The sequence below is a fragment of the Sebastes fasciatus genome, chromosome 20, assembly GCF_043250625.1.
Source record: "Sebastes fasciatus isolate fSebFas1 chromosome 20, fSebFas1.pri, whole genome shotgun sequence".
Lineage (NCBI taxonomy): Eukaryota > Metazoa > Chordata > Actinopteri > Perciformes > Sebastidae > Sebastes > Sebastes fasciatus.
The window spans coordinates 18943808-18964692 of NC_133814.1; the positions used below are offsets into that span (position 1 = coordinate 18943808).

The 20885-nt window shown below is 41.0% G+C and overlaps 2 protein-coding genes across 10 annotated transcripts in view; one reads left to right on the top strand and one right to left on the bottom strand.

Moving 5' to 3' along the window:
• The first annotated feature begins 52 nt into the window (after window positions 1-52).
• Window positions 53-17929, top strand: zranb1a (zinc finger, RAN-binding domain containing 1a). Its single transcript, XM_074620891.1, has 10 exons — window positions 53-362; window positions 1484-2324; window positions 7860-8047; window positions 8988-9141; window positions 9769-9840; window positions 11696-11894; window positions 12960-13080; window positions 15417-15546; window positions 16290-16519; window positions 16905-17929. The coding sequence occupies exons 2-10, from the start codon at window positions 1493-1495 to the stop codon at window positions 17118-17120; spliced, it is 2142 nt and encodes a 713-aa protein (XP_074476992.1). The 5' UTR covers window positions 53-362; window positions 1484-1492; the 3' UTR covers window positions 17121-17929.
• A 797-nt stretch (window positions 17930-18726) lies between these two features.
• Window positions 18727-20885, bottom strand: part of ctbp2l (C-terminal binding protein 2, like) — a 110462-nt gene continuing 108303 nt past the window's right edge. For 8 of the 9 annotated variants that reach the window (XM_074620886.1, XM_074620890.1, XM_074620888.1 and 5 more), the window contains one exon: window positions 18727-20588. In XM_074620886.1, the coding sequence (XP_074476987.1) occupies window positions 20408-20588 (181 nt within the window). In that variant the 3' untranslated portion in view covers window positions 18727-20407. The remainder of the gene's footprint in view (window positions 20589-20885) is intronic. The other variant, XR_012591996.1, reaches the window with a different exon arrangement.

The following is a 20885-nucleotide window of genomic DNA, read 5'->3' on the forward strand; positions in this document are numbered from 1 at the left end:
TCACGTCGCTCGCTGAGCCAGATGATTGGTGACGTAGTGCGAGCAGAGCGTTTATTTTGGCTCTGCTACTCATTTGTCTTCGCTGTCGCCGCCATTAAACAACAACGGAGACACGCAATAGTGTCGCATGTTTACACTATGATTCAGGGACTACGGAGGCTTCGTCGAGGTGCGGTGTATTCTGCGAGAGGTTAAGGTGTCCGTAAAGGTAAACATGTGAGCGATTAAAGAGGTGGAAATTACTCTGTTTGAGGAGAAAGGTTTGATAGAGGAGGAGGAGGAGGAGGAGGGAGACTGTACAAGAAGGGTTTGTTGTTGTGGTCCACAGCAGCAACAGAGAAACTGTAGCAACAGCGAAAACGGTAAGAATTATACATATTATTCTTCAATATTCCTGAATATGACACGTTTTATGGTTGTACTTTCTAGGAATTGTTTGTCAGCTGTTCAAATTGACGGTAGCTGTGTGTGCTAGGTGGTTAGCTTGCTTACTAGCTTGCTAGCAACATTAGCTACATACATAACACAATAAACCCACCTGTCATGTGAATCAAACCCAGGCTGTTAATCTACTGATTATGAACAGCTGCCAGGTAGTTTTAATGTTTATATCACTCCACAATGTCAAGCTGGGAGTGTTATTGAAGATGTCACACCAAGATGTAAGTTAGTTTACATTGTGTTGGACTCCATGAAATCTCTTAATTTATGCATCTAAATACTAGTTTAACATATTTATTGATCTTCAAGATGTCTAACTAGATTGATCACCACAGTTTGACCAGGTAATTTTAGTCTTTCTATCACTCCACATCTCAAGCTGGGAGTGTTATTGAAGATGCCACCAAATGTTAGTTTACAATGTGTTGGACTCCATACTTGAGGGAACTCTTCATTTATGTATCTAAATACTAGTTTAACATATTGACCTTCAAGATGAGTCACAAAGTTTATGTATCACGTCTAACAACAAAAAAAAAACACCAAACTGTGGTGATAAATCTAGTCTTTTCTATCACTCCACATCTCAAGCTGGGAGTGTTATTGAAGATGCCACACCAGATGTAAGTTAGTTTACAATGTGTGGGACTCCATACTCCATGAAATCTCTTCATTTATGTATTTAAATACTAGTTTAACATATTTATTGACCTTCCAAGATGAGTCACAAAGTTTATGCATCACGTCTAACTAGATTTATCACCACAGTTTTGACCCTCCACAGTGATCCACGATAATGAACAGCTGGCAGGTAATTTTAGTCTTTCTATCACTCCGTAATGTCAAGCTGAGAGTGTTATTGAAGATGCCACACCTGATGTAAGTTAGTTTACAGTGTGTTGGACTTGAGGGAACTCCATTAAATCTCTTCATTTATGTGTCTAAATACTAGTTTAATATGTGTTTTGACCTTCAAGATGAGTCACAAAGTTTACGCATCACAATCTAACTATGTTTATCACCACATTTTGACCCTCCACAGTCATCCACGATGACAGAACAGAGGGTAAAGTGGGCCTGTGACTACTGCACGTATGAGAACTGGCCGTCTGCAGTCAAGTGCACCATGTGCCGTGCACACAAGTCGAGGGGTCCCATCATCACAGAGGAACCCTACAAGATCAGCCCTGATCTGGACCCCAGTCCGGAGTGGGATCCTCCCAGAACTGAGAGTGGCGGCAACCTCCTCATCTGCCCTGACTCCAGTGCTAGGCCGAGAGTCAGGTCAGCCAGCATGGCTGAGATTGCCAATAAGTGGTCCTGCCAGATGTGCACCTACCTGAACTGGCCCCGAGCCCTCCGCTGCACACAGTGTCTGTGTCAGCGCCAGAGGACCAGCAGCCCCACCGAGTCCCCCCAGACTTCAGGCTCCAACGCAGGCTGTCGTCCTGCTCTCCACTCCCCTGTGGATACCTGTGAGGAGTACAATGACAGAAACAGACTCAACACCCATCAGCAGCACTGGACATGCACGGCTTGCACTTACCAGAACTGGCCCACGACTTTAAAGTGTGTGGCTTGTGACCACCCGAAGCCCAACAACCTGGAAGCCATAGTGCTGGCAGAGTCTCCAGAGCCAGCACCTATGATCAATGAGCAGGATAGGTCTCGTTGGAGGGGAAGTTGCAGTGGAGGCCAGGGCCAAAGGAGGTCCCCTCCTATGCCCAAGAGGGAAGACAGCGTGAAAATGGACTTCCAGAGGATAGAGCTCGCAGCTGGAGCCATGAGCAGCAAGGAGGAGCAAGAGGTCGACTTCAAGAAGCTAAAGCAGATTAGAAATCGAATGAGGAAAACAGACTGGCTGTTCCTCAATGCATGTGCTGGTGAGTTTTCACACGCCATACATCCAACCATCCATTATCTGTAACGGTTTATGCTATTCAGGTTCTCAGGGGGGCTGGAGCCGACCCCAGCTGACATTGGGCGAAGGCGGGGTACACCCTGGACAGGTTGCCAGACTATCACAGGGCTGACACTTAGAGACAGACAACCATTCACACTCACATTCACACCTACAGGCCATTTAGAGTCACACGTTATACAATCCACAGAAAATTACAGCAATTTTGATAAACGATTAAGCCATTTCTGAGGGAAATGCTAGACATCTTTTTCCAGCTTCTCAAATGTGAGGATTTGCTCCTGGTCTCTGTTTTATTATATCATTGTAAATTATATATGTTTTGGAAGTTTGGAAAGCAATATAAAGGCATCACCTTGGGCTTGGAACATGGGATGTAATTTGCCACGAACTTTGGCATTTCCTAGATTAAATTGTCCATCAATAAATTAAAAAATAATAAATGGACAACCCTGTCCCCCACAAAATTCCGTTCCCATACAACTAAACTGCATAATCAAAATACGCTTTGAGGGAAACGTATTTTCTCCTGGATTACGGTCGCTTTTAAATGGAAACAAAACAAAACGAAAATGCAACAAAACTACTTGGGGATGTCATTTTTAGGAGACAGGGCTGCAATGGATTACTCGATAATTAAAATAATAAATAGATGCAGCTTTAATTCTTATATTATTTGCTTGTAGTGTGTTTGTGCACTCTATAGCAACGATTAGAAATATTCAAAGTATGTTTTGGGCTCTGATAGTGTGAGAGAATACTTTTGCCCTAATTTCTCAGTGTCTCACCTGAATACTGGGACAAAGAATCCACACTCTTGTCCTGTTTTTCCTTGTAACAACACTTCTATTGTCACACCAGCTTTTTGTTTCCTTCCATGGTGTCATGCTCAGGGATGACCGAGCGAGGTGCTCCAGTCCGAGGCAACCATTATTTTCCCAGTGCAAAACATTTAGTTTCTGCTTAATTCTGTTTTATTATGGTGCAGGTGTTGCCTCACCCTGCAAAGGCCAAGGTTGCATAGTAGTGTGATCCACTTGGTGTTTTTGTTTAGACTCCAAATATTAGAGTACAACAGGGAATTTGCAAAACACGGTCTTGGCAAGCTCTGTGAGAAGGGTTTAATTTCACAAGGTTGTGCTGTGAGGTGGAAAATATCCATCATCAACGAAGCAGAAATGATGCTGAATGGCAGCCTTATAAAGATGTGTAACTAAATGGCTTGTAGGAATTTGATCCAGCTCATCAGTGAACCCCTAGCTGCCCTCGCTCTGCCACTGAGAGTGTCTTTGAGAAACTGAGAGGGTGTGAGTGCTTTCCAGCCGCTGGGGATGAATGGGCCGTCTGGGCAGCGCAGTGAGAGTGTAGGCCGTGGACCAGAGACTCTCCTGGCTCGCAGTCAACCGACCCTGTAAACAGTGGTGCTTATGTGCTGAGCAGGGGCCCTAGGAGGCAAAAATAGCCTTGACAAGACATGAACACCAGTCAACAACAAAAAAGCAAAGAAGCATGAGGGCAGCACATGATCAGCATCTTCCTGACCTTTGCACTGACTGCCCTTTCCAAGTTGTTGTGGAATAGAAAACATTACTCTCTCTAGGTTTTTTTTTACGTTAAACTACGTTATATAGACACCTCCAGCCTTTTGAGTTAACTCTGAATGCTGTTTTTATTCCTACCGTGTCAGCTGACTTTTTTACAGTTGGGCTCTTCAAAGTGTTTTGTCAGTTGGAGGAAGTGCCTGAGTGGAGCAGCACATTATGGCCAAGCCAAGCACTTCCTCAGGCCGCACAACTTTGATTTCACTTCGCTCTTCTGTTTCTGGTCTAATGTTTTTTCAGGGCTCTGTAGTTGGGCCAAAATCGGATGATCCCATTGATTCTACTTTCCCTGAAAAGGAAGCAGACTGTTTGTTTAATATTGTTCTTTAGTTTAGACTATAACCGGTGAGTTCTTGCAATTGTAGATTATATTTGTCTGTATTTAAACTAGGGCTGTCAATCGATTAAAATATTTAATCGTGACTAATCAGTTTTTTTTATCTGTTCAAAATGTACCTTAAAGGGAAATTTGTCAAGTATTTAATATTCTTATCAACATGGTAGTAGGCAAATAAGCTTGCTTTATGGAAATGTATGTATATATTTATTATTGGAAATCAATTAACAACACAAAACAATGGCAAATATTGTTCAGAAACCCTCACAGGTACTGCATTTAGCATAAAAATATATGCTCAAATCATAACATGGCAAACTCAAGCCCAACTGGCAACAACAGCTATCAGTGTGTCAGTGTGCTGACTTGACTATGACTTGCCCCAAACTGCATGTGATTATCATAAAGTGGGCATGTCTGTAAAGAGGAGACTCGTGGGTACCCATAGAACCCATTTTCATTCACATATCTTGAGGTCAGAGGTCAAGGGACCTCTTTGAACATGGCCATGACTGTTTATCCTTGCCAAAATTGAGCTTAAGTTTGGAGCGCATATTTTTTGACAAGCTAGTATGATATGGTTGGTACCAATGGATTCCTTAGGTTTTCTAGTTTCAGTTTGTAGAAATTGTGGTCACAAACCTAATTGACTCTTTTAGTTTGATTAGTTCAAATAACACAATATTAATGACTGTCCAGATAGGCCATTATGAGACTGATATTATATAGACTGATCCCGGCATAATAATGAGGTTTTTAAAATGTGTCCCAATTCCACACTACTTACTAATCCTGTAAAGTACACATTATGTTCTAATCTTCATAGTATACAATTGTGGCTGTTAGTAAATTCATGTAAAAAACCCTGCAAAGTGCTCAAACAGCTTAACATGCTGTAAGTCCAGGGGACCTTAAGCGACATACATGAAACCTGCCTTGGCGGAGGTCTGCGCTCTCTGAGTGCACTTCTAGTATTAACACCTGTGCCTAATAGAATAACAATAAAAGCAAGATAAATGTAGTAAAATAAGTAAACTAACATAGAAAAGTAATATTGTGCATAATATTGAAAGTTATATTGTACATGTTCTGTTATTGTGTTACTTTAATTATGGATGGAATTATAGTAAAATGAATTATTCCCCTTTTTGCTGGGAACCCCCTCAAAGACCCCTGGCGGTCCAGACTCCACCTTTGAAAACCACTGGCCTCAATGTGCCTCAATGATGCAGCTTACCAAGTACTGTCAATATTGGTATTGGGATGCACTCCAGGTACCTGGCATGACATGCAACACAGTTCCTTGGCTGGAATTGAATTGGAATTTGTGGTTATGTGTATACGCCTTAACCGTTAGGCTATCTTGGCGTCCCCACGATTTCTACTGCACACTGCAGTGCACACTCTTTAGGAAGAACATACTTTTTAAGTAGGAGTGTGCTGAATTAAAGACTTTTTCATTTCACCAATGCGTTTAAGGCCTTAATCAGTATTTTTTTTTGCAATGTGAGAGCACACATATCAACAGCACAGTCAACTTTGACCTAAACTAAGCACATTGAACCTGCAGTCCGCAGAATGTTTCTGGCATCATTGGGCAAAAAAATCCATAATAACCTTTCAGCATATTGTAATTCAAGTGCCCTGAGAGAAAACTAGACTTCTGCACCTCCTCATGGCTCTGTTTTCAGGCTTTAGAAAATCTAGGCCGTGACGGCAGACTTTGACCAATCACAGATCATTTCAGAGAGAGAGCGCTCTTATTGGCTGTTCATTCAACGGAGGCAATCACTGGTGAAGTCGGGTCAAACGGTCAAACTAGGCAGCGCTGATCAAATATGAATCAATATTCTGTTACTGTAATGCCTATTTCTCACCTCAAATGTTTTCAGAAACATCTTGTAATGTACTGTTTAGCTGTAAAATGAGAAAGTTTGTGACGGCAGACTATTGATTCATATTTGATCAGCGCTGCCTAGTTTGACCGTTTGATTGGAGTTTGCGAGTGATTGACAGCTGCTCAGAGACGGCAAGGCTCTAGCTCGGCTCTGATTAGTTGTTTTCCTCCGGTCTGTGAAATCTTGCAGATGCCATTAGGAGCACCGGAGGACACAGAGGGACATGATTTTTATCGGATTACCTGTCTCATGCACTTCTGTCAGGATATAGTGACCGTTTAATAAAAATAACTTTTTTAAATCATATTTGCTCTAATTCTACGCACTGCAGCTTTAATTGTGTGTATTTTGTTTTTCCAAATAACCTTTATTCATACACCTGCAAAACAGGTCACCAGGTTTTATTTTTCCTCCAGCATGGCAGTAGCTACTTCGCTGCCAAAATCATTCGGCATCCATTTGCAGATTCGTGTTTGCATAGTTTCACCCATTATGTGTAAAGGGGACCAGGCGTTCTTGGCACGTTCCCATCCAGGTTCTCTTAAGGTAACAGTCCTCATCCTCTGCCAGAGAGGACAACTTACCTCACATTCAATCTAGCCAGCGCTTCAGCGTTCAGTGTGCTCTGCCCTCGCTGCCGCTCATTTCACTCGTAACAGATGTTGAGACTGTGGAGGGGGGGAGGACGCTAATCTGCACAGACTGTCCTCTGTCTGACACCGCCCTCTGATAGCTCTGCATTATAAGCTACACTGCTCTGTCTGTCCTGCTGTGTAGTAGCCTGACTGTGTGATAACTGCTCCCACACTGGGTTAGCTAGTGGCTACATCTAGAGGTCATCCGAGTTGTGGATTGACGCCAAGAGCTCCGTTCAATCTGAATCATTTTAGCGTTTAACTCATTTGAAGTTGAATTTTGTTTTGCAAATTCCTCCCAGTTTTTAATATGAACTGCTTGCGACTAAGAGTGTGATGTGTTTGCACAGTTTGATGGATATTTCTGTAGCTCTTTCATTGAACACAGCAGGCTGTCTGTTACATCTCGCTTCTATTACAAGCAAGGACACGGGGTTGGAACTGCTCCAAAAGCCGGTCTAATCCATTTACAAAGAATAGGCCTGTTTTAAAAGGATTTCCCATGTCTTTCTACATTAATTTATTTTTCTTTTGCAGATGCGTTTGAACAGAAACACTAGTATTAGGCACAGTAGATTCACTCAGATGCTAATTTATTACGTACAGCCCTGCAATAAATACTATGTGTATGAAGGTTATGTTTGAAATTGTTTTACAGAGGTGTTGATAATATTTTCAGGCTGTATTTTGTAGTACTGTTCAGTGTATGGTGTTTCTAATATTTAGTCTTCTCTCACTGATATAAATGATGTGCCTTGTGATGACAGCAGGGGTTTGAGTACAGGCTTGCGGTTGAGTTGTAACGGCTGTTGAATTGTGAATTGTCTGTTTGTGCAGCCCTGTTCCTCCTTCCTTAAACACACAATGTAAATATGTGTCACCTTTATCTAACTTCAATCGACTGTGTACATGAATTCCTAGAAAAGTAACTGCACCAGTATGTCAAGTCGCTGATCCATTTAGTATACATTTCCGTACTAACGTTTGTCTTCTATTTTCTGACCCTCCTTCCTCTCCTTGCTGCAGGCGTGGTGGAGGGAGACCTGGCAGCAATAGAAGCCTACAAGTCATCCGGTGGCGACATCGCCCGGCAGCTCACCGCTGACGAGGTGCAGCTCCTCAACCGGTCCTCAGCGTTTGACGTTGGCTTCACCCTGGTCCATCTGGCCATCCGCTTCCAGAGGCAAGACATGCTAGCCATCCTGCTCACAGAGGTAAACATGCTTATAGATTTAGTTTGTCTTCGCCACCCCACTGGAATTAAAGCTATCTAGCTAGCTCGCCAAAATTTTGCCGAACTTTGGAGCATTATTTGGCCCCCTTCACTCTAGCTCTAAAACTGAGCCTGCTACAGCCTCTGAACGACAGTAAAGTCGGCCGACGGCGACGGCGCCCTGAAGGATTTGAAGTGGTTAAACCCTGACTACACACATATTTCTGAATACACCACGCAGCAGAATCAGTAGTGGAATCAGATTTTTATATTTCCTCTCCCTATGAAGATTACATAGTCTTATAAAAGAGAATAGGTAACTTCCAGTACTCTTGTGATTGTCTTTACAGCAGTGCATTATACAAAATCTGACCATCAAATTGTCATAAGTGTTCCTGTAATACTGATGCTATTCTCTACTTCTCCTCGTCAACCACGTCCGTCTATAATTGTTCTGCGCCAGAGTGGACGATATATAGCAGATGCCTGTAATGCCTTTAATTACAGCAGAAGTGCACTTTAAGGATTAGGTGGAGGATTAGCCTGGCTGCAGTCCTTCCACTGGTTCCTAATGGACGTGATGCCACAGAGCTGATGTGGTTTGCAAGGAAAGCAAGCAACGATTAGGAAAGCCACAGAGGGCTGCACTGTGAATCAAGTCGCTGAGGTTGGAAGAGAAAAATGCCTCTTCGCTGTGTATGGCAGAATTTGTGCCTCAATATAACAAAAACATACGTGCAAAATATTGTATATGAGAAAATCCTGTCAACATTTGTCCATATTGCCCATCCTTAATAAATAAATTCATGAAAGGGCATGGTTTGTTTCTCATTTTTCAAATTTAAAGCTTTGTTTATGATTTACATGTATCATGTATCGGATCATGCCTGTATTGGTGTATTTACCTCTAACTTCCAATGAATTATCTGTATGTCTTTTAGGTGAACCAGCAGGCAGCTAAGTGCATCCCCTCCATGGTGTGTCCGGAGCTGACGGAGCAGATCCGCAGGGAGATTGCAGCATCACTACATCAACGCAAAGGAGACTTCGCCTGTTACTTCCTCACTGACCCGGTCACCTTCACCCTGCCTGCAGGTACCCACGATATCTTGATCAACACACTTCACTTATTGGACTTCCTTGCATGTGTGCAATTGAATACCTTCTCTGTTTGCCCCAAAATAAATTAGACTTCATAAAGTGCTGAAGGAATGAGTCCAAAAACCCGGAAATATGTTTGCATTTTAACACTTCTGGTTCCCTCGTCTCGAAGTCAATGTTGTTTTTTTTTAACGTTAGCTTTTTAATTCTGCCGATTGCATTCATGCTTAAAAAGATTATGCAGGCTTCACTGATAGATTTGAATTTTTTTTTTTCGTATTATGCCAAGTATTTCTTTGCAGACTGAATTTGGCCAGAGGCCAGCTGCAGGGCGCTCTCCCTCTGTTTCTGTCTCTCTCTCTGTTTCAAACAAAGCCAGTGCCATTCACTATTGAGCCAGAGAATAGCCACCAGTGTTCTGGCTTTGTGTGTGCACAGTTCAATACACACAGAAGCACAACATGCTGTACAGAGCTTGTGCCATTGACAAAATGTCAGCCAATGAATGGAATTGCAAAGAACATCCCCTCTGTGTGTCATTTCTGTAGCGTTTCTGTTGCAGTGCACCATTAGGGTTATAATGAGCATAAAACATAATATCTTTCCCATATGTCTTTGCAGATATAGAGGATTTGCCGCCTGCTGTCCAAGAGAAGTTGTTTGATGAGGTATTGGATCGAGATGTGCAGAAAGGTACCAAAGATTTATTCATTTTCATATCTGGTATTTGCGCGTATCCCCAGTCTGCATTTAAGTCCAATCACATGTGTTAAGACGTGATGGGTTTTGGTTACCTGTGAGTGATGATCGGGCTGTGCTGTCTAAAAACCAACATCTGCTCTTGTGTACTTCCGTCCCCAACCAGCTCATCACCTCCTGCTTCATCTTATATACCCTCTCTAATTAGGTTAATTGAGCTCACTGGTTTCCCTCCCTCCTCACACATTCCCCGGACTGCACTCTGACTATGTATGTGTGTGTGTGAATACTTGTGCACATACATTTGCGTTTTGTGTGTTGTACTGAAGGTACCCAAGGAGTCTTGTGACCTATTTAAGCCTTTACAAACTGGGTTGCTGATGAGAGATGCTCTGGGTTTTTGGTTTATGCACAGAACAATGAGAGTAGGTCACTGGAGAAGAGCTCACTTCAGCAGGAGTTTTTTGTTCCTTCTGCAGTAGCAGCCCTGAATAATCGGCCTCGCTGAAACTTTTGTGAGCTAGGATATGAATGTATACATGAAGATTTTGTGTACTGTCTATACTTGTATGTTGCCATGGTGTATGAGGGATGTCACGATACCAGAAATGTAGTAGTTGATACCAAAACCAGGGAAATTTCACGATTCTCGATACCAATTCAATACCACAATAAGAAACCAAAGTAAAACAATAAATCCCATGTCCTTCAACATACACTCCTTTATTATCGTTTGCATACTGGTTTTTGTGAAGTTAAACCGGTCATAATTCCCTCTGTTATCTGTTTTATATTACTGTGAAAACATCTTCAAACAACTGGATTTATTCAAGTTTATCACCAAAAACTACATTTTACAAGATTACATTTGAACACATCATGATAATGTTAGAATTTACCTTTGCCAAATACAATTTTGTTTTACTGAATAGAGCCTGAGCCTGCATCATAATGTAAATCAATGACACCTCCCGTGTTGAAATTAAGCCCCCAGGAAGTGTGCCAGGCTTTAAAGCAAAATTTTCGTAGTAGCCAAACGGCGGTACAACAACTTCCATGTCCGTCACGTGATGCCATTGGGCCTAAAAAGACTTTTTCCCATAGACTTACATCGGGAAAGAGACGTCTGTAAAGCAGCAGATAATTTCTTTTGAGGTAAATAAACTTCCCAATATGAACATTTTAATAGCCCTTATTTAAATCATTAGGTCCTAAAAGTTGTAAAACGCACTAACAGCCGAATCCAGAGTTATTTTCTTTTCCTCCGTTCATGTGAATGAGACCCAGACGGAGGCTGGAGCGAGGGTCTGGGAGGTGGAATTAAAGAAAAAGCTGCTATATGTTGCTATCTGTATGTTTCTGTGTACCGGCTGTGAAAACAAATATCCATCTGGGACAATAAATCTAAATCCAAACATAGCTGAGGAATCAGTGAAGGTGTGTTTAATAATATCTTAAGAGAAAAGAAAAGGCTGAAAAGCTGGTTATGCAATGCACTATTTGTTTTAATAACGACTAGCTGCAGGAGTTGCATATCTGAAACACTTAATGCAGCGTCTACTGTATGCTCCCATGCTGAGTTTTTGTTAACAGATTAAGGACGATCAGCTTTTGAGTTTTATTTTCAGCCCCCTTTTTAATTCTGGTTAAACCCAGTCTTATTTGTTCATTGGTCAGCTGAGGAAAAAAATGCAGCCACCGGTCATATGTTAAAAAGTTTAAACTTAAAACTTGTTGTTTTTAATGCAAAGTACAAAAACAGATGGGCTTGAACATGTCATGATGGAACCTGTCGTCCCTCCTTAGTATCCTCACACCACACTAATGCATTTTCTCTTTCTGTGTATAGAGTTGGAAGAGGAATCTCCTGTCATCAACTGGTCTCTGGAGCTGGGCACACGCCTGGACAGTCGTCTCTATGCATTGTGGAACCGCACAGCCGGAGACTGTCTGTTGGACTCTGTTCTACAGGCCACCTGGGGCATCTACGACAAGGACTCTGTTCTCCGCAAGACCCTCCATGATAGCCTGCATGACTGCTCCCATTGGTGAGACACCCAACGCTACACAGAGCCCCTATAGTCATATAATCCAAGAAACACTATGACTTTAAATACTGTTATGTATTACGAAAACATCCCACATCCAAAATGTTTTTGAATCTTACAGCATCAATCAATCAAACTTTATTTGTATAGCACCGTTCATACAGATTAGTGCAGCAATTTCATACACGCCTGGCTCTGAGTAATCTGAATGAACCGACTTCTATCATTATAAAACTTGAACTATGAATTTGACACATAAAAATCTCCACATATATTCCTCAGCCGTCATTTTCAAAAAGGAAAAAACTAAGTGGGAGCAGATGTACATAACTGTTTTCAGGGAATAAAGCGCTAAACACTGAAGACCGAGGTGAAACTTGTGACTCGTCCTAAACAAGATTTGACACATTAAAGGGCGGGTCCATTATTTATTTGTTTATGTTTATCATTCTGTAGCCTCCCAGTGGTGTTCCTTATGTATTAAAATGAACCCACCCTTTTAAAAAATGTCTCACAAAGTAAAGGAGAACATTCGTAACATAGCACTCATAACATTCATAAGGACATTTTTACTACCAGATAGTCATGAGTCTCAGATTTGAAGTGAAGTGTAGATTGCTGCCTTTCTGTCTTTCCTGTCTTTCAGTGTCATAACAGCTGAGGTTGTATTTCATTTCATAGATGCGTATGTCCTGAGTAATTGTGTAAAAAGGTTCCTCGTTGTCTGGTATCTATTCCATCATGCCCTGATGGCAGTTTAGTGGTTTTGATCATTTGAATAGGAGGAAATGCTTTTCCTTGAGATATTTACATACTTCCCTCACACACAGGTTTGATTACTTAGTAAAGATAAGACATGAAATAGATCTTCTGCTTTTAATGTGTATTGTAAAAGGTTGATTTTGTTCATTATGTAAAGCTTAAATAGGTTTCCTTTGACTCCTTAAAAGCATGTTAATTTGAGTCCTCTAAAAGACTTCTATATAAGCAGGGTGACATTATTCTGACATTTGATTCAAATGAACTTTAAAATATATATAAACTAATATGTAACTTTGTTTTTAGGTTTTACACACGCTGGAAGGAGTGGGAGTCGTGGTACTCGCAGAGTTTCGGGTTGCATTTCTCCCTGAGAGAGGAGCAGTGGCAGGAGGACTGGGCGTTCATCCTGTCTTTGGCCAGCCAGGTAATTATGAGGTTCCTTCTGGTTTACTCACTTCCTTCCTCTAGTTCACGATCAATCGAAACACAGAAAAGGGCCCAGTATGATGTGGCCGCTCTGTAATGGGGAGTGTGTGAGCTTCTTTTAGATATGTTTTGTGAGGGAATAGAAGTTGTGAGGAACAAGGGAGTAATACTTGGAAAATAAAATGTTAACATTGATGCATTCTCACATGCAAAATGTCAGGTTTATGACCATTACGATTCTTATTTTTGGTTGTTGGAAAGTTATATGCCATAGAAATTACACCACGTTAATTATTTAGTGAATGTGACTTGCTTTAGAAGAACTGCCTCGCATGCATTTAGAAAGGGATGTTCACCTCATTATTACTCCTATTGCACAAATAGGACAAACCTGTGTTTTTTGGTTTTGGAGACAAACCATGTTGTTTTGTTCTTCCTATTGTTGCTGTGGGGGAGAAGAAAAGAAAAACAAAATCTTCCTTCTCCTGTTTAAAGGCACCCTGTGGATTTTTCTTATAAATAAGCACAGTAGGGATGTCACGAGAACTGATACTTCAGTACCAAGTTAATGCCAAATTTCTGAAAATGTGATGGTACTTGTTTTTCTACAGTACCGTCAAGGCTGGAGACTAATGGCGTCCCATTGTCCCGGGGACGATAGAAAATGTGTTTGGGACACAGTAAACTCACTATTGATGCATCCAGGGGACACACCCTATATGTTCTCTGATAATAATGATACATTGCAAATAACAAATCCACGTTGAAATCAGCAGAACGAGAGCCAGTTAACGTTAGCTGTTAGCCCCGTGCAGGACGGTGCCGCTTACCGGCTGCTAACAGCTAACATTAACTGGCTCTCATCCTGTTGCTTTCAACAAGGGATGTGCCATTATGATGCGTTCAGGCTCTATTCAGTAAAAAATGAGTATCTGGCGAAGGTAAATTCTAATATTATCATGTTTTAAATTCTTTAGGCCTAACACACACCGTTGAATGCATTCCTTTCCTTTTTTCTCCTATTAAACTGGCATTGTTGGTCAGTGAATTGTAGGAAAAGCTTGGCTGGCATGCATTACATATTTGAATTATTGTCCTGTGTAGTCGGAAGGAATGCAAATAACATCAACTGTATTCGTATGTACATACTGTACGTATGCGTCCTTATTTGTTGTGTGCTAAGAGAGCGTGAGATACCAAGAAAACAGGGACCCGCTCTCCAAAACATCGCATCATACCAGCGGTCGAAAACACTCCACAGGGTACCTTTTAACTTGCTTTAAGTTCACAGCAGCTGTGGCCATGTTTTGGATCTCAATTATTATTTTTTAATAATAATTTTTCAATTAGTATTAATTTACTTTTCTGTCATGTCCTTTCACTGCAATTTTCAAGAGCTACCATCTTAGAGTGGCATTCTTTAAAATCCTAATTTAATGACCTGCAATTGCGGGGAGCGTAGGGGCATGTCCACACAGCAGTTCAACTTCCTTTGAAACACCACCAAGTTTTGGTTTGGGACATACTTGAACCTGGAGAGACATATTTACACTGTATGATGTACATAAACACTTGTGTACTAAAACCTTTATTCCACATTGTGAGGTAGAAGGTCTAAAATATGGACGCCAAGTTGTAACTGCACAGAAAGCAATTCAATACTCAGCACTGTCTCATCTTAATGCTTTCATTGAGTGTTGCTCATTAACATTCATGCCAGTAAAGCGAATGGACTGAATGGAAGGTGGCTCTTGTATGAATGACAGCGAGGACATAAGCAGTTATTATAGATCCCCTAAGATAGAGTTGTTGTTGTCATCTGCTTTGCTTGGCTCGCCTGCTGAAGCAGCACTCCCTTCCAACATGTGACCTTGGGATTATAGGCATTTAGCACAGAGAGCCACTCCACCGGCAGTATAAACAAACACAGCAAAAGCTACCATGTGATAACCTCGTCTGAGGCTTTGACGGTGATGGAGCGATGAAATCCAAAGGATAAGATCAGCCTTTGTACATCCCAACCCATAATTGTGGAGGACTTTGAAGCCCCCTTTCAACATGCAATGTCATTGTAGCTGTAGAATATTTAAAAGCAGTTATGCAGTCTGGTTATTCAACACCTGAGAGATGAGAAAGGGTGGCATGCAGGTGTGCTCTTATGCACCAGAGCTGCAGGTTCACAGTGTGCAGGGCACTCTGTTTTGCAATATGATGACAGTCTCAGCCCTCTTCACTATTTTTGGTTGTATTAATATTGAATGTACATTAGAGGGATGTTTATATGATTACAACTACTGTATGATGTTTTTTGTTTCTCTTTTCTCTTCCACTCAGCCCGGGGCCAGCCTGGAGCAGACCCATATTTTTGTTCTTGCACACATTCTTCGCAGACCGATCATAGTCTACGGAGTGAAATACTACAAAAGTTTCCGTGGGGAAACGTTAGGATACACTCGTTTTCAAGGTGAGGCAACATTTTATACTTTATAGCTTTCTTTGACTTTTTTCGACATGCTATACTAGGACTTTTTTTATCACTTTTTTGACGAACTATAGTATGACTTTTTTTTTTTTTTTTTTTACTTTTCCAACATACTATACTATGACGTTTTTTTTTACTTTTTTTTACTTTGACTTTTTTTTTTTTTTTTTTTTACTTTTTTCAACATACTATATGACTTTTTTTTTTACATTTTTATGACAAACTATACTATGACTTTTATTATTTTTTTACTTTTTTCGACATACTATACTGTGACTTTTTTTTTTTTTTTTTTTACTTTTTTTGACATACTATATTATGACTTTTTTTTTTACTTTTTTCAACATACTATACTGTGACTTTTTTTTAAAAAACTTTTTTTGACATACTATACTATGACTTTTTTCTTTAACTGGGGTAGGTGTAGAACTGAAGCCATAGCGTTGGTCTATATTGCACACTAATGCCTGGTGATTGGTGACTCCTGAAGAAGCAGGGCACCATGCTGCACCACAGAGCTGCTCTCTGCTGCACAATGAGCCTGTTGTTTCCAGTCAGCTGAAACACAGCCACTTTTGATGTCGGGTCAGATTTGAGATGGTGCTTGGCCCCAACTGACATTCACACACACTGTAATTTGAGTGTAGAGCTGCAGGGTGGCTCGAGTGCTGTGGAGTACAGAAGCTCCCAGCTGGTCTGACTTGATATCTGTGTGTGTGTTTTAGGTGTGTACCTGCCTCTGTTATGGGAGCAGAGTTTCTGCTGGAAGAGCCCCATTGCCCTGGGCTACACTCGGGGCCACTTCTCGGCCCTGGTGGCCATGGAGAACGACGGCTACGACAATCGCGGTGCGGGCGCCAACCTCAATACTGACGATGATGTCACGGTCACTTTCTTGCCACTGGTGGACAGCGAGAGGAAGCTGCTGCACATTCACTTCCTGTCTGCGCAAGAGGTAGGGGCCGATGCTACATAATATGAGCTCGAGCTGTACACTATTGTTTTCTATTTTCAAAACAAAAGTTGTTTAATATAAAAAAAAATGCTCAAACTTTTTAAACTTGCGTATTAAAAAGAACACATTTTACCAGATAATGTATATGTTTATGAAAATATTAATATTTTCTGAGCTGTTGGTCTGCAAGTCACCTTATTTTCTGTAAACTACAGCAGTCTGTGTCTTCATGCAGGAGAAAACGACACACTGTGGGATGTAAAATCCGAGTGAAACCCATGTTAAACCAATGTGCTCCTTTTTACAAAAATGACTGTGATCACACCAGCAGTTTCCCATCTTAAATATGTCATAACAAGTAACCGCGTGTTTGTTCGTGACTCAGATGGGCAACGAGGAGCAGCAGGAGAAGCTGCTGAGGGAATGGCTGGACTGCTGCGTGACAGAAGGAGGCATGCTGGCAGCCATGCAGAAGAGCTCTCGCCGCCGTAACCACCCCCTGGTCACCCAGATGGTGGAGAAGTGGTTGGACAGATACCGCCAGATCCGCCCCTGTGCCTCTCTGTCTGACGGCGAGGAAGAGGAGGACGAAGACGAGTGAATGAGGGGGGGAGGTAAAGATGAAAGAGAGAGAGCCCTTAAATCTGAGACTGGACACTGTAGGCTCTGGGAGAGTACCTTACTATCTATATTTCTTTTTTTCTTTCTCCAAAATGTAAAATCTTTAACTTGTAATGCATGTGTTGTGTGAGCTCTGTGATAGATATAAAAGATACCAGCACCAACAAACCGAATCCCTTTTACCGCTCCGATGAAAGCACATCAAGTCCACTTAGTTTGCCTCCCTGTACTCAGATTTCTCCTTATTTGTTAGCAAAGTAATTATCTGGACCTGACAGAAATACTAGAACATATAGGAAAATATACCGTATTTAAGGAAATCCCGAAGCTGCACTAGATGAGAAATTTAATTTACAGAATTGCCTGACGAAAATGTTGCTTAAAACCGAGAGAATGCTGATCTTTGTGTGTATGTTAAGGTTTAAAGAGCACCTGTTTGTTTTTTTCTGATTGCTGATCCCGTCTGCAAACCCCTTTCCGATGTTTGGATTTATTTATTTGTTTAGGAGATTTAGCGCGCGGAAGCGATACCTTTGTTCTGCCCCGTTTTATCTGTGTTCCGTTTGATCCGTTCAGTCTTGAAGTATTTTATTTTGCACAGATGATACCTACATTCTGTGAGGGGAGGGGGAAAAAGGAAAGTACGTAAGTTTACTGACATTTTTACGTGTGATTTAGTAGCTCATTGTCATGTTAGAGTGGGTGGTGGTGACGCTGGTGGGGAAAAGAAAACCAAACACTCTGCCTCTTTCCATAGAGCGCATTAATATTAAATTTGACTCACTTGCATCCTCTGTTTCTATTTGCATTTGTGTCTCTTTCTTGGGATGTTTGAATTAGTAAATTAAGTTAGATAATTACGAGTGGGATTACATTTTACCCATGAGATCCAACACTTTGTTGGTTTTGAATTTTTTAGCTTCAATGTGGTATTATTTTTATGGATTATTGCTGTCACATTTTTGCTGCATTTTCTGTTAGCAGGACTTGTTTAGATTTTGGCGCCCCCCTGTGACAAAGGATAAAACGGATCATGTAAGATTACATTAAAGGTATGTATCCTTCCATTTCTCAAGGATAGGACATATCTCAATCCATTTAATCTCAAAATTCAGCTACAATTAAATGTATAAAGTGAATTTTTGTTTAGTGTTTACAGCTTTAAAAAAACAAAAACCACACAAAATATATTGTATTATATACTATAGTATTTGAAAAAATCATAAACGTCAGTATAGTAAGTCGAAAAAATCAAAAACGTCAGTGTAGTATGTCGAAAGAAAATCACAAAAACGTCAGTGTAGTATGTTGAAAAAAATCATAAAAACGTCAGTGTAGTATGTTGAAAAAAATCATAAAAACGTCAGTGTAGTATGTTGAAAAAAATCATAAAAACGTCAGTGTAGTATGTCGAAAAAAAATCACAAAAACGTCAGTGTAGTAAGTTGAAAAAAAATCATAAAAATGCCATTGTATAGTAAGCTGAAAATATCACAAACGTCAGTAGTATGTTGAAAAATATCACAAACGTCATAGTATAGTACAGGACAAAAAGTGTTCAAAATCAAGCTGGTACAGACCGCTAGTTCTCAGAATCGTATCTTTTATTTGAACTGCACTGAATGCTAAATGTTCACCTTGTACAAGAAACAAATACAAATACTCACACTAAAAACAAAAACATACTGCTGGCTGCCTCTTCTGCTATTGTTGGGACACTAAGTAGGAGTTTCTGCTATTGCTCTTACAGAGTACAGGACGCCCCAAAGAACCTGGCCTTCAATAGAACAAAGAAAATATAAGAAGGAGAGAAGAGAGAGGGCGGATCACATAGGACTATGGTTATAGGAACATTTAACTAGGCAATACAAATCTAACAGGACTCTTCAAAACTCTTTAACACCAAAAACGTGGGATGCGCCTTGTATATAAAAATACCACAATGGAGAGGATGAGGGAGGAGAGAAAATATCCAGACTAAACAGATTAGTCATCTTTTTTTTTTTTTTTTTTTTTCCTCAAAGACAATTCTGGGCATAAACAATATCTGCAAAAAAGTGTTTTCCTGAGTCATTAAGAAATTAAGTTTGCTTTAACCCTTTCCTGTCTTCAGTGTGAAATGTGCTCAAAGAAGGGAGGGGATCACAATCTGTACGCTGCTGCCTCTAAGTTAATATCAGATGTCCATTAGCTGTCATTAGAAATGTCCATTTGTCAACAGATGAATTTGATGCAGTCACACAAACTTATTTTTTATGATCTCTCTCTCTCAGCTCACTGACACATCACCAACTAACTCTGAACTAAAAGTTAAATATTTAGCTGGCAGCTCCCTCTAAATCCATTTAATCTCAAAACTTCAGCAAACGTATAAAGTGAATGTTTTAGTGTTTAAAGTTTAAAAGAAAAAAATCAGCCACACAAAATATATAGGAGCAACCTATGGTTTAAATAATCACAAGTGCAGATGAAATCCCTCACACTGTGTAGAAGTGCCCTCAAGTGGTGAAATCCGGTAACTGCAACTGTGAGAGATGTGTGCATGTATTATTGCCAGGAAAGGGTTAAAACCCACTCTAGATTACCATAACTGATGAGCAATCTTTTTCCTTTTGTTTGACGAATGATAAATATATATAGTCAATAATCCATTTTTAGTCATTCACACTGAAGATAGAAAGAAAAAAATTATAATTCTCTTCTGAGGCATACTGAGGGGCCTAAACAACACACATTAGTTACATAAGGAGGGTGGGAGCCGGGTAGAGGAGAGCTGGGGAGAATCAGGAGGGAGGTGGGTAAAGGGTGGGGGGGGATAAGGTCCAGTAGCACATGATGCCAAAGTTTTTTCTCTTGTTCGCCCATTGGTGTGTTGAGATGTGGGCCTACGTTTCCCATGAGCTCTGAGGTGTAGTGGGGGGCGGGACAGAGTCTCATCGGGTAAATCCCGGAGCGCTAAAAACACTGGACTCTGTGTCCACAATCATAGGCATGTCCCGAAGAAAAAAAACAAAAAAACTCATCCTCATCAAAGAGTAAAGTCGGTACTGAACCCAAAGAGACAGAGAGTAAAAACTAAAATGTTAAAAGTACAAATTCCCTGGAACAACTTCCTTTGTTCCCAGTTGCTGACTGATTTAACAGGCAGCCCGCTTGTGTTGTTTCACTGTCTCTTGGTCCCAGTTGGTCGGTTGCTTTGTGATTGGTTGGTTTTTGAATATGTCGACAGGTCGGATGAGATGTTGCCGTTTTGTATCCCTTCTGCTGCTATTGCTCGGTGAGGTGCTCTCTGGTCTCGCCGTGTTTAGAGGGCTGGTTGGGCGACGGGGCCTGGGAGGGGTGTGTACCAGAGGGCAGGCTGTGGGCGATGGGCACCCCACCTGGAACCATGCCCTCTAATGCCCCTGGGATGCCACCCGGAGCCACTCCAACTACACCCGGCGGGTATCTGGGGAAGGTAAAGGAGAAGAGTTAGCGGCACAGACGGTGTGTGTGTAGTGTACTCACAGTTTGATTAGCCCATATTCCCAACACTGTGAAAAACAAGATACTCTGAACAAACCTGACATTTAGTGTTACTACTGAATCTTTTTTTAATAATGTATTACCCCTCGAAAAGTCACAGTGGAAATCTTTTCTTTTTTTTCTGAACTGCTTTTGCATTACTTAAAAATACAGTTTGCATTCCCTCGGATCTATAGTGTAAAGCTGAGGTGTATTATAATGCAAACATAAAAAAAGTCAT

Coding starts and splice junctions, on each gene's coding strand:
- zranb1a (XM_074620891.1), top strand. CDS start 1,493: ATGACAGAACAGAGGGTAAAGTGGGCCTGTGACTACTGCACGTATGAG. Junction 11,895..12,959: donor CTGCATGACTGCTCCCATTG/GTGAGACACCCA, acceptor CTTTGTTTTTAG/GTTTTACACACGCTGGAAGG. Junction 16,520..16,904: donor ACTTCCTGTCTGCGCAAGAG/GTAGGGGCCGAT, acceptor TTCGTGACTCAG/ATGGGCAACGAGGAGCAGCA.